The following is a 12,418-nucleotide window of genomic DNA, read 5'->3' as shown; positions in this document are numbered from 1 at the left end:
TGTGAATGCATTTGTACTGTATATGAATTTTATGTAATCCAGTCTTATATGATGGTGTAAATGGCTGTTATTCAGGTGCAATGCAAGGTGTTGATGGACTGCTGTCCACGTCCGGTGACCCCAAGCTTGCTCTCAGACTCTCACATTTGCACACCTTCTTCAGCTGTCACCAGCCATCTTACAGAGAGCAGTGGGCCATTCCTGATCCCCCTGCAGCTTTAATACAGAAGCCTCAGCCATTAAAGGTTCATATTCACACATGTATTACTATCTTAAAATTATGTGAAATAAACAAAACAAAAACATCATTTCTCTATGACTGTGCCAGCTTGATCAGCCCTGGTCAGATCTGTTTCCCTGGGCCAACACAGATATCCAGGAACTGATCATCCAGTGGTACAGACCCTCCTCAGAGGACAACATGGTAGTCAGACCCCGTTTATTTCTGTTTGTCATTGTTTTCACAAATTGTCATTTAAACAGTTTTTTCATTTAGTCATTTAGTATATGCTTGTGATCTACAGTAGCTATCCTTTGTATACTGTATGGAATATTTGGTTCTCTCTGTCAATTAACAGTTAATTTTTTTTTTTTTGGAAAGGTTCGGTTTCATTATTTGGACCAAAAGTGCTGTACAGTTTATATGATGTATTACTAGTTCCTAAGCAGTAGATTTGTGCTTGATTTCTTCAGATTCTGCTTCTGTTCACTGTGAATACAGCTCCTATATCAGGAATAAACTCTACTGCAGACACAATGGCTGCACTACAGGCTGGGCAGAGAACAATCTGTTTGGACAGGTAGGGTTTATGTTCATCTATCCAAAGACAAACGTAACAAGGAAAGTCTTTTTCACATTAGGTGTAATCTGGAGTGCATTATTGTCTGACCTTTCTGTTTCTGGTTACCATTCTTTTGGCTTAACGCACTGGCAGGTTGAAGGCTGTTCATGCCCTACTGACCTCAACATGTGTAGAGGTTGATGGGCATGTATCACCCTCCACCAACTCAGCCGCCGCCTCCTCCTCCATTAGACAAGATAAAGATCAGAACAGAACAGCAACCTCCACCCCAAAACAACAGGTCAATCTGAGCCCTTAATTGCCATGAATTACCTTCAGTCGAACCCCTAAATGTTGAATACACCGTATTAACCTCTTTTTTTTTCATTTTCTTGCAATGGTTTCTTATAGGACATACTTTTGGAGAAGGCCAAACATGTCTGCACTGAGATCAGATATTTATTGAAGCCTGATTTCAATTCAGCATCCGCCACAGAGGTAAAGTGTCACACAGACATTTTTTTTTACTGTCATATTAGAATTATATATATACTATTGTAGTATTTGTTAATATTTTAAATTTGATTAGATTTTTATATTTTATCTTTATAATGTATTTAATTTGATTAGTTTTGTGGTTCTTTTGTCATTTTAATTAGTTTTTGCCTTTTTATATTTAGCTTTATTTTCTTTATAGTTTTAAAGGTAATTCCAGGGGGGTAATTCCATTAGGTCTCCAGGTAGGTTAATAAAGGCCTTCTGAAGACAATCGATGTGTTTGTATAAGGAAAATATTCATATTATTATTAAAATATCCAAATATTTAGCTTCCACTACATCGCCCTCCATATTCAACTTACGAAAAAAGCCTAACTGGGGCGACGCCAGATGTAGCGTAAGCTAGATATTTTATTTTATAACATTTTAAATATGGACCTATTTCTTACACAAACCCATCAATCCGCTTCAGAAGACATTTATTAACCCCCCGGAGCTGTGTGGATTACTTTTATAATGGATGAATGCCCTTTTTTGGGCTTCAAATTTTGGGCTGCCATTATAATGCTTGGATTAGGCAGGACATTTTTTTAATATATCCTTAATTCTTAATTTCTTTGCAGTTTAATGTGTATTTTCTTCAGCCCTACTCACCCCATGAGCATTTCACTTGCCTTAACTGCAATTTCTAGTATTGCATTAGTATTGTATCCTTCTCATGAGCATTTAAGAATTTTAAAGAGTTAAATCTCTTTTTTGGCTCTGTAAAAGAAAGTTTCTTTAATGTATATTTAAAAAATAAACATGAAGGAGTGTGTATTATTAATACATAATAATCATACACAGTACATACACATACAGTATTTTATGTAAACACAAACTTTTATTTTGGATGAGAGTAATCGCAATCAATCGATTGTCTGATGTGTGTGTTTGTTTCTGTCTCTAATGTTTGATTCTACCAATGCAGATGCCCTGTGACCCAAGCATGCAGACTCTTCAGAACCTGGGACGCTGCTTTAATCCTGAAACAGGAGGCATGCTGCAAGATACAGTCTTCATCACGTGGCTCCTCTCTCTTTTAAGTTAAAACCTCCAGCCTTAATCTGCCCTGGATTGATGAGATAAAAAAAAAACTACACATTTTATGTGCTTTAAAAATATTTTAATGTTTTAACACCAAATAAAGAGGAAAGCACTAAAACATTTATTCGAAATGTCAGTAAAAGCTTCTATTTTTCCTTATTTATGTAGTTTTTTAACTTTTATATCAGCAACTGTATACACTTCATATTTCCCTTGTGGTTCAGTTCACTTTAAATACTGTAGCTCATCCGATTTAGGATATTTCATTTATTCATATCTGTAGTATGAGTGATGTATTAGTGCTTGGTAAAGCATCCTTAATGCTGCTTTGGGTGAATAAGGGATTGGTGTGATCATTCTCATTGGTTGAGCCAGGCTGAGCGGAGGTTGAGAAGGATCTGCACGTCACTGGGAGCCAGCTTATAGACTCCCATCTCATTGAGCGCTGACTCTGGACTGGGCTGCTGATGGTTCGGAGGGACATCATCTTCCTCTGACTGCTTCAGCACATCACACAACAACAACGCTGGGCCAACCTTAAGAGTCAGGATGATGCAGGCCTCCTTTACCCTGAGACAAGGAAAGATAAAAATGAAAATGGGGGAGTTTCTATATATAATATTAGCTCTGAATAAACAGACTTACTGTTTAAAAAAGTTTTCAGGTCTCTTGCAGTAGTGTGCAAACAGAGGGAAGAGGTTTCTTGTCATATCATATTGAAGCTGTGCAGCTCCGCCTTCATTGAAATGGTTATACAGGATCAACTGTGCGAGAGCAAAAAACAAACACTTTATGTACAGTTAATCCTGCCAATAGTAAAGTTATTATATGAAATTAATGTCTTTCTTTACGCATCCTAAATTTTATGTTTAAAGCTTTTAAAGATACACTACTGTTTAAACGTTTGGGGTCAGTAAGATTTTTTAATTTTTTGGAAAGAAATTAATACTTTTATTTGGCAAGGATGCATTAAATTGATCAAAGTCATTATTTATAATGTTCTAGATTTCTATTTCAAGTATTTTTCTTTTGAACTTGCTATTCATCAAAAAGTCCTGAAAAACACATCACAATTTTCTTAAAAATATGGAGCAATGATGCTGAAATCTCAGCTTGGCAACGCAGGATGAAATTGTATTTTAAAATATATTCAAATATAAGTTACTTTGAATTGTAATAAAATTTCACAATATTAATTTTTTGCTGTATTTTGATCAAATAAATAACACAGCCTTTTTGAGTATAAGAGACTTTTTACAAACATTAAAAAGAGCTTACAGATCCCAAATTTTGAATGGTAGTGTCAACATTAGCTTGTGGTAAATTGGGATTTAACAGTGAAAACGTTGAAGCAAGAGACTGACATCTTCGTAGATGAAGCAGTCGAGCCTCTCTGTGAGGCCCTGCCAGAACATCTGAAAAAGAGGAAGACACAACATCTGCTGCAGCTGGAGCAGGTGATCCCGCAGGCAAAGCATCATGGGACATGCAGAGCTGGATAATGACATAGTGGCTTGGTCGCTCTGTGATGGCAAGGAGATCCACCTGAAACAGACCAGATTCATTTCAAAACCTGATACAAAAAGATCCCAGAAATAATGCCACCATGCTCAGATTGAAGCCATCTTTAATTATAGTCAAAAACAATGTAAAGGCTTGAGTCTTAAAGGTGCCCTAAAATGAAAAATGTAATTAACCTTGCCACAGTTAAATAACAAGAGTTCAGTACATGGACATCACATGCAGTAAGTCTCAAACACCATTGCCGCCTCCTTCATGTAAATCTTGTTTGTGAAAAACACCACGGAAAACAGGCTATTTTCAACATAACGCCAACTGTGACGCAATCGCTGGGATCCTTAATATGTACGCCCCCAACATTTGCATGTCAGCCAATGTTCATTTTCAGACGGAACTGCGCATCTAAATCATCAGTTCGGCAGATAAACAAGCGTCACGCAACGATAGCAAAAACGGCAGCTCTCATGGACACACATGTCATGTTCCAGGCTGTGCAGGGGCTATGAGGACTTCATATCTTCCCACAGATAAACAATGTCAACAGTCATGGTTGATGTTTATTTACAATCGGATACCGCAACAATGTAATTCAAAGTTGTCCGTTTGCTCAGCCCATTTCACCACAGAGAGTTTTTCTAACCTGGGGCAATAAAGCAGGATTCGCTCAGCGTCTGATACTGAAGAAAGGGCCGATTCCAACCGTATTCCTGCAAGCAGTAAGTAGTGATTTTATCCACTTCTTGACTGTCGAACCCATTTCAGATTAAATTAAAAGTTTCTTAGTAAGACAGCATTACGATAATATCCTGTGTTGTCTAGATCTAACGCAAGATGCTAGTATTGGAAACTCCAAGTAGCACACACAACAGTTTGTCAAATGACAAAGGTTAATATTATTTCCTGCCAGTGTTGTCATAAAATACAACAGTATACGTATGTCGATCCCTTTTGACGGACTAAAATCTAAATTGGCTTATATTTCATCATTAACACATTACTCAGAAGCTATCTACGTTTACTACTACTGTTTAGCTGCTTACAGATCTCTCACTCGAGCCTTGTTGCTAACGTCTCCTTCACCATCTAAGTTGATAGATAGTCATTTGACAAGGCATCTAGTCAATTTGTTAAATAAATATACATTTTTGAGAACTGAAGTATGATTATATTGCAGCGGGGCGTGGGACTGGGGGGATAAAGGGTACTGAGTAACCAGGGCCCAAGGCAGGGAAGTCCGTTTTCTATACATACACATACATGGTACGGGGGCCCAGCAAGATGGTTTGTACCCAGGGCCCAAAATTTGGTGCTACGCCCCTGCGGGTGAGTAGTAAACATGACACTGACTATTTTTTGTGGATTCTACATTACTTTATTTGGTTAAATAAATCGACTTTTAAATCAGTATTCTATTGTCAAACTGTAACGTTACTGTAAACAACATATTTACGCGCTACCCAGTTCAGTTTGTGATTCAAAGTTAATAAGCTATCATTGTAAAATCATTGCCATGACGGATGGTATAGATGTGTTAGCTGTCATTGAGCAGCAGTGCAGTGAAACAGCCAATCAGAGCAGAACTCTGCATTAATATTCATGACCCTTCCAAATAAGGCAAAAACAGCATTACATCCTAGGGACAATTTCTAGCGTTGTAAATGGACCTGTAAAACCGCATCTGGACAACTTTTGACTTAAAATAAGCCCCATACCCTCTATTTAGATATCAGAGAACAATTTAAAATATTGTTTAAAATCATTCTAGGGCACCTTTAAAATTAAAATACATTGACAAAAAATACCTGTCTTTACAATATGGCTGTGCCTTCTCCTTGACGTCTCTCATGACTGCATCCAGTAATCGTCCCAGCATGTCTCCTCGTAGCCTCTCCAGCAGGGCCAAAAGAGCCTCAAACAAAGATCCCTCCAGAGAGGCCAGTCGCCCCGTCTCTGTGGCCCCTAGAGGGCCTAGGATCTCCTCGCCCACTGACACCGCTGCCTGCTGCAACTGCAAGAAGAACTGAGAGAAAACACAATGAAAGTGAATATGAACACGCATACATATTTCTGTTCTCAAGACCAAGAATTTTTGATAATATTACTAATATTATTCATTCAAGGGTCAAAGATAAATAAGTGTATACAACAAAAATAAGGGGAAAAAATTATTTTTGTATTCATATTGGTTTCATGTTTTTATTTTTAAGCATCATTAATGAACATCCTGTTAGCCTCAGTGTGACTCAAAAACACTTACAATATTGTCCCCCCAGTCACTGAGAACAGTGGAGATGTAGTTGGCAGCGTTGAGGATGGCGCAGTAGCGGGGGCTCAGCGGCTGTCGGGACTCTTCCTTCATGACCTGTGTGAGCCGGATACGGAAATCATCCACCAGCTCCTTCTGCAAAGCCAGGAAACTGAGCTGAGCCCGCGGACACGGCAGAGAGCGGTACCGTTCTGAGAAAAGGATGGCGGAGAGGATCAGAAAGAAGTTTTAACTTGAAGAAACAAATCTGAGGATGAATTATCATCGATACCCGTGATGACCAGCAGAAGGGTCATGAAGGTCTCTGCACAATCTGGTGCTTTGAGCTCATCCACATCGGTGATGTCCTTGTACTGAGAGCTCCAGGCTCCCTCTGCCGACAGCATGGCGTCCACTTTTTCCACAGCCACTAGAGGGCAACATGCACAATTTAATTTATCATCAAAACTGAAATCGAGTCGTGAGTCGTGACCCAAGTACGCAGCATTTATACTCACTTTTCTTCTCCACACTGAGCCACTTCTGGAACACAGTCTCCTCCAGTAGGATGTGCAAGATGCCGGGGGAGGCGCGCGGGTAACTGTGGGTGCTGCGGAGCTCTTTTTCGAACTGCAGCACCTCATCCACTAGGTGGCAGAAGAGAGCATCATCGTAGAGCAATCGAGGAGCGTCTTGGGCTAACTTCTCCTGCGCTAGAGTCAGAAGTCCTCTGCACAACTCCACCTGGAAGACAAATTGATAAGACTTAAAAGCCTAGAAATGGCTTTGTTGGCTTTTTTAAAGTCGTGATAAATCGGAAGAAGCGACAGATATTTTGTTCTATATTGCGACGTACATCCAATGATATGATTGAAAGAAAAAATGTGATTTGGTTCTATCCATCACTTTCTGATTGGATGGAGACCAATCTGAATGTGAGCTTGCAGTTGATTGTAGGAAAGGGGCGGGGTTTAAGTAGACTAAATCATTGGAGAAATCTGACAAACATCACTAGATAAGTCATATAAGAGTTATAACATTTTGATTAAAAAAATATTTAATATTTAATTTTTTTTTTAGAATAAAACATTAATATCAATAACATGCTTTTGGAAAATAGGTAACATTTTATTTCATGCTGACGTTAACCAATGCAATGGTGAACATACCCTAGCATTAATTTTGCCCCCAGCTCGATCCAGTATAGGCTGAATCTTCTCATCCATAAAGGTGGAGCTGTTTCCCATCCAAATGAGGACTTGGGTCAAATACCACTCTGGCTGTAAAGGTGAAAGATTTAAATGAATATTAGATTTTATTGTTGTACATATGTTTGCTTATTAGTAGCTTGCATATTCACACAACTCTTCTTTTTTTTTTTCAGAATAAATGAGACTTGTTTTAGCCTCAACAACATGAAATGAAGGGAAAAAGAGTAGTAAATATGTAATTTCTTACCTTGCTTAAGCTGTTGGTCTGCCGGTTCCCAGTGAAATGATACCTGAACCGTTTACTGAGGGGAAGCAGCATGATCTGAATGGGCAATGATAGTGGAGGAGTCTGGGACTGTCCAGGATGAGAAGATATTTCCTTCCTCTCTGATATAAGATCATCGCTTAAACACCAATTAAGGAAATGGCCAGCTTTGTGTCTTTAAAAAACTTAAATAAAAAAATTACTTAAAAAAAAACTTAAAACAAAACAAAAAATCATCACTTAAAACCCTGTTAAAGGCATAATTGCATGATTTAAATATCCAAACCACCACCAGAACAATATTATATATTTTGTTGTCCTGTGTACTTACATTATCCCAAATATTTCCAAGAATGTTTAAATCCAGAGAAATAAACAATTTTATCCACATTACCCTCAATAACACTAAATATGCTTTAACATATGTGTTAATTAATATGATGTGTTAATTATTTTTTTTATTAAATTGATTTATGCATTCATTATTTATATTTATTATTTGTCTTTATATTTTATAATTTATGATCTATTTATACTTTGTCCTAAGAGCATCTTGCGTAGTTCGTCTCGCACTTTGGTACAGGTTACGCACACTAAGCAATCTAATTCTAAATTCATACTTAGAAAATTAATCTGCATTTAGGTGAATTTGATGCCAGAACATTATGGATACGAGGTCTGGAGAGAGAGAAGTTGGGAGACCAGTAGCTCCAACTGGCTGTTGATCTCCTGTGCGTTGGCTGGGGGGGAAAGGGTCTGTGTTGGGGGCGAGATGAACGGCCAGTGGAACTGCGTCAGAACTTCCTCAAAATCACTGAAACAGAACCAAACGTTTAGCGTGAACTTTTAAATATTTAAATAATACAACTAGGGCTGGACGATATGGCCAAAATTTATATCACGATATATTTCTTAATTTTGGTCGATACGATATAATTTCGATATCGATATGAACTATATAAAAGCTTTAGAAAAACTACCAAGAACTGCCACAAAGGATTTCTGTACCTACAAACTTCTGACAAATTAATTTGCCAAGTCTATGAAACCTCCTCCTATAAAACTATATAATATTTTAGAAATAAAAACGGTACAAATAAATTAATGTTCACCTTTTATTTGTATTTAGCCTTTATACGAACAAGAAATGTGAAATCACCATTAAATAAACAAGACTCTCACTTCGCAGACGCAGTTTATTGAGCATTTTCTTTTAAGTTTTAAATTTCAGTGAAGAACGATTCATAGCGCTATATTCTCCTTTTATGCAAAACTATACCTTTATCTACTGATGCACAAAAAATAAATAAAAGAAGACTCAATTCAGTGGCCTAGTTGTGCTCTGTTTGAGATGAGTGCACGCTGCTTTGGCAAGGCTTTAAACAGGAGAAAATTATACATTTTTGTGAAGCCATGTCTGACCGTCTTTCACAAGCTTTGAAAGGTAATTTAAACGAGAATGAACGCATTGGTGTTAATACATGACATTGTGTGCAAATGTGGAAAGTATTAAAACAAATGTGCCACTTGCCTCTTACATAAATAGTCTACATGGATTATTTGTAACGCTTGGCATCGTATTGTTAGACATTAGATTGATGCATCTATGTCGATGTAATTGTTACACCCCTAGTCGGCACCTCTCCGGCACAAGTTTAATATCAGCCCCATTCGCACGGGATTCGTATTATCTGGGGACCTCTGGTGATTTGTAATAATTGCAGAGAATGTCTGTGATCTTAATCCCGTGCGAATCGGCCATGTCTGTAATTTGTAAAGTAAAAATTCCCCCGCAAATTAGCCTACCTACCATATTTCACCGAACACCGATCCTGTGATAACATTAGTCCCGTGCGAATCGACATCTCTGTGATTTGGCTAGGATTAGGCGGATTGTATATACTTTTTGCAAGCTTTTTTTCTCCCTGTGAGCATTTCTATCTTTATCTTTCACGAAGAATAAAGTCTGCATTCATAATGCGCACCGTTAAGTTAATTCCCGTGCAGCCGCGCCCACACGGATTATACTTTCACTTTAGAATGAGTATCAATTTGGGAGTAATCTGATTGAATGGTGTGTTTAATATTAACATCAATACTGTTCTGAATGAAAAACATAACAGAACAGTATAGTACAATGACAATCTTGTAAAATAGGCGCTTTTACATTTAGTTTTGAAACTGAATCTTCCGCCGTAGATATTGTCAGCTTCCTACTCGTGATAAATGAAATCTGATTCCTGCCGCTGGTCTGAGCTCAGTTTATGGCGTCTGTTCGCTTACTGAACGAAATTATATTTATTTATTAGGCTACTGTAAAATAATCAAAACGATAGATGCCTGTTTATGATTTCATACAGCTATCTATAACGAACATCCGGGAGAAGTCAGTAAATTCGAGTAAAATCACAGGCTTTGCTTATCCCGTGCGAATGCGCCACGCAAAACTCAGTCATTTCTAAATCACAGAGGTCCCTAGATAATACTAATCCCGTGCGAATAGTGCTTTAGATAGACGAACCACTTCCACGCCACTAAAGAAAGTTAGTCTTTCTTCTCTTATCAACTATTTATTTCTCCTTACTTGTGGAAGCTCGTTCAGTGCCACGTGGGATCTATCAGCCTACTACTGCTGAGCACTGGCTGCGTGTCCGTGGTGTAGGCCTACGTCATCACGCAAGAAGCCAATCGTGTTCTGCTCTTTCTGATGGCATGCGCCCTGAACGTCAGTCATATCGAAATATCGGAAATGTGTTTAAAAATCATATCACCGTTATTGAAAAAAATTATATCGCGATATATATTGATATTGAATTATTGTCCAGCCCTAAATACAACTAGAAATACTCTGCATGTGTAATACCTGGCCAGTTTGTCTTTAAGGATCTTGTGCCAAAAGCGAAGTGTTTCTCTGAGGAAAGCCTGCAGGTGGCTACAGCCTGACTCGCGCAAACCCATATCCAGAGAGGCCATACTGTCTATTGCGCCCACCGCATCCCACACGCTATTGGTCATCAGACACTGCTGGATACTGTCACTGATGCAACACAAAAGAAGGAAAGTGCAAATGTGTTGGTTACCAACATAAATCTTCATGGCCCTCCAAAACATTTGGACACAATTTAGGGTTTGACCCTTACCTGAGCTCCTCGATACGAGCCAGACACTGCAGGTATTTCATATGCCTCTCTAATGTGTCGAGCTGACCCAGGACCTGAACAATGCTGTCAGCCCAGACTTGGGATCCCTGCAGATGCTGCTGCAAAGTGTTTGACAAAAGTCTCTCCTTCTCCAGCAAAGACTCCAGCTTCACTCGAGATTCCTCTGCTGCTGACAGGGCAGCGGACACACGCAACGGCACTGAGGAGGACACAGTCAGCACCTGCATGAATAGACAAATGCTGTCAGAGTTCTCTTGGATTTGCACAAGGTGCAAAAAACCCACCACTTAAAAAAAAAATGCATATTATTATGTAGTGTGAAGTCTGATGTTTTAGAAGTCTGATGTAAAATATAAGGGGCTCCTAAAATTGTCAAATCCTTTTCTTTTTTTTTGAAAAATGTTACTGAAATGTGTCCTATGGTGTGACATAGAAAAAATTAAGAATATAGGGGTGTCGTACCAAACAAAATTTAACACTTTTATAGTGGTTCCAAAAAAAAAAAATTCAAAAATCTTACCATGCGCACGTCATGGGCTTAGAGTAACATGTAACAGTAACATGACCTTGGGGTCCTTCAACTTGTCAGTGGAATTGCCCGATTTAAAATTAGGATATGGTGTCACAGCAGAGGACACGGTTTCAGTGACAAAATGTATCAAGTTCCTAAGCTTTTAGAAATTTATGGCTGAAAAAAATTTGTATTTACTAAAACATTGACATTCGTTTAAAACACTTGTAAAATTATGTAACATTTGTATGATTTTCTTTTCAATTTATAAAAGTTGTAATTTATTAAACCATGCTTGAGACACTCAAAGCATAGTTAAGAGTTGTCTAAAAAAAATCTAAGTTCTAAAGACAAAACCGTTTTAAAATCAACAGGTCAATGTATGACAAAGAAATTTTTAACAATTTACTGATGTGCACAGAGTCTCCATAGCTGTATTTACCTGCTCCTCCAGTTGCTTGTTCTCTAATGTCAATTTCTCCAAAAGCCCTGACACCTTCTTTAGCGACTTAAGATCGCCACCTATCTCTTTATGTACAAGTTCGGCTACATTATGTGTAAGGTTTCCGTCATCTGATGGCGATTCAGATTTACTGCTATCTGTGCGTTCTAGATGAGAAATTGCATTGCTGCTGTGGTTGTTATGCTCCATCATAGGCGCTGCCATGTTTCTCGACACGTCATCAGTGGATTTTGTCTCAGCGGCTCCCTCTATTGGCAGAAAAATGCTACTGAAATTATTAGCTCTATTTGTGTACCTTCCGAGGTCCCTTATTATCGGTGTTATGATTTTAACACCTGAGCACAGGTTGTTTTTCTCTATTACTGCAGCTAAAATGGTAAAATAAAACGCTTGCATTAATTTACATCCAGGGATGTCAATACACATACATTTAATTACATTAAAATAATAATCATATGGTTTTTGGATAAAGAAAATTTTGGCAGAAGTTGACTTTGAGATATATGCCTTTATTTTAGCAAACATATAATATTTGTTCAATTATTCAAATTTCTCGTAGTTATTTGAAAGTAATTTCAAAACATTGTAAAAAAAATTTAATTGTGAAATTCGATCCATGTCCTGGCTTATGAATATTAATATACGTAATGACGTAAATTAACACTCCAGAAACGT

General features: G+C 37.9%; 2 protein-coding genes across 2 annotated transcripts in view; one reads left to right on the top strand and one right to left on the bottom strand.

The window, feature by feature from the left end:
- Positions 1-2,370, top strand: part of cfap54 (cilia and flagella associated protein 54) — a 30,828-nt gene extending 28,458 nt beyond the window's left edge. Inside the window, exons 64-69 of the mRNA XM_067427396.1 lie at positions 76-245; positions 329-424; positions 694-800; positions 936-1,083; positions 1,194-1,280; positions 2,251-2,370. Coding sequence (XP_067283497.1) covers positions 76-245; positions 329-424; positions 694-800; positions 936-1,083; positions 1,194-1,280; positions 2,251-2,370 — 728 coding nt within the window. The remainder of the gene's footprint in view (positions 1-75; positions 246-328; positions 425-693; positions 801-935; positions 1,084-1,193; positions 1,281-2,250) is intronic.
- Positions 2,371-2,396: 26 nt separating this feature from the next.
- rint1 (RAD50 interactor 1) lies at positions 2,397-11,984 on the bottom strand. The gene is made up of 13 exons (XM_067427397.1): positions 11,723-11,984; positions 10,749-10,990; positions 10,472-10,645; positions 8,282-8,422; positions 7,591-7,747; positions 7,302-7,412; positions 6,651-6,876; positions 6,425-6,562; positions 6,145-6,344; positions 5,690-5,907; positions 3,731-3,911; positions 3,012-3,130; positions 2,397-2,936 (listed from the first exon to the last, which is right to left on the bottom strand). Exons 1-13 carry the CDS (start codon positions 11,945-11,947, stop codon positions 2,726-2,728), a joined length of 2,343 nt encoding a protein of 780 aa, XP_067283498.1. The 5' UTR covers positions 11,948-11,984; the 3' UTR covers positions 2,397-2,725.
- Between the last annotated feature and the right edge of the window lie 434 nt (positions 11,985-12,418).

This window comes from Pseudorasbora parva, chromosome 20, assembly GCF_024679245.1.
Source record: "Pseudorasbora parva isolate DD20220531a chromosome 20, ASM2467924v1, whole genome shotgun sequence".
Lineage (NCBI taxonomy): Eukaryota > Metazoa > Chordata > Actinopteri > Cypriniformes > Gobionidae > Pseudorasbora > Pseudorasbora parva.
This window is presented reverse-complemented; position numbering and strand designations above follow the sequence as displayed.

Bases quoted from the DNA above. Each gene is read 5' to 3' on its own strand.
- rint1 (XM_067427397.1), bottom strand. From the start codon at position 11,947: ATGGCAGCGCCTATGATGGAGCATAACAACCACAGCAGCAATGCAATT. The intron at 10,991-11,722 runs GTAAATACAGCT...CTATTCATGCAG, and splicing joins ACAAGCAACTGGAGGAGCAG to GTGCTGACTGTGTCCTCCTC. The intron at 10,646-10,748 runs GTAAGGGTCAAA...GTGTTGCATCAG, and splicing joins GCTCGTATCGAGGAGCTCAG to TGACAGTATCCAGCAGTGTC.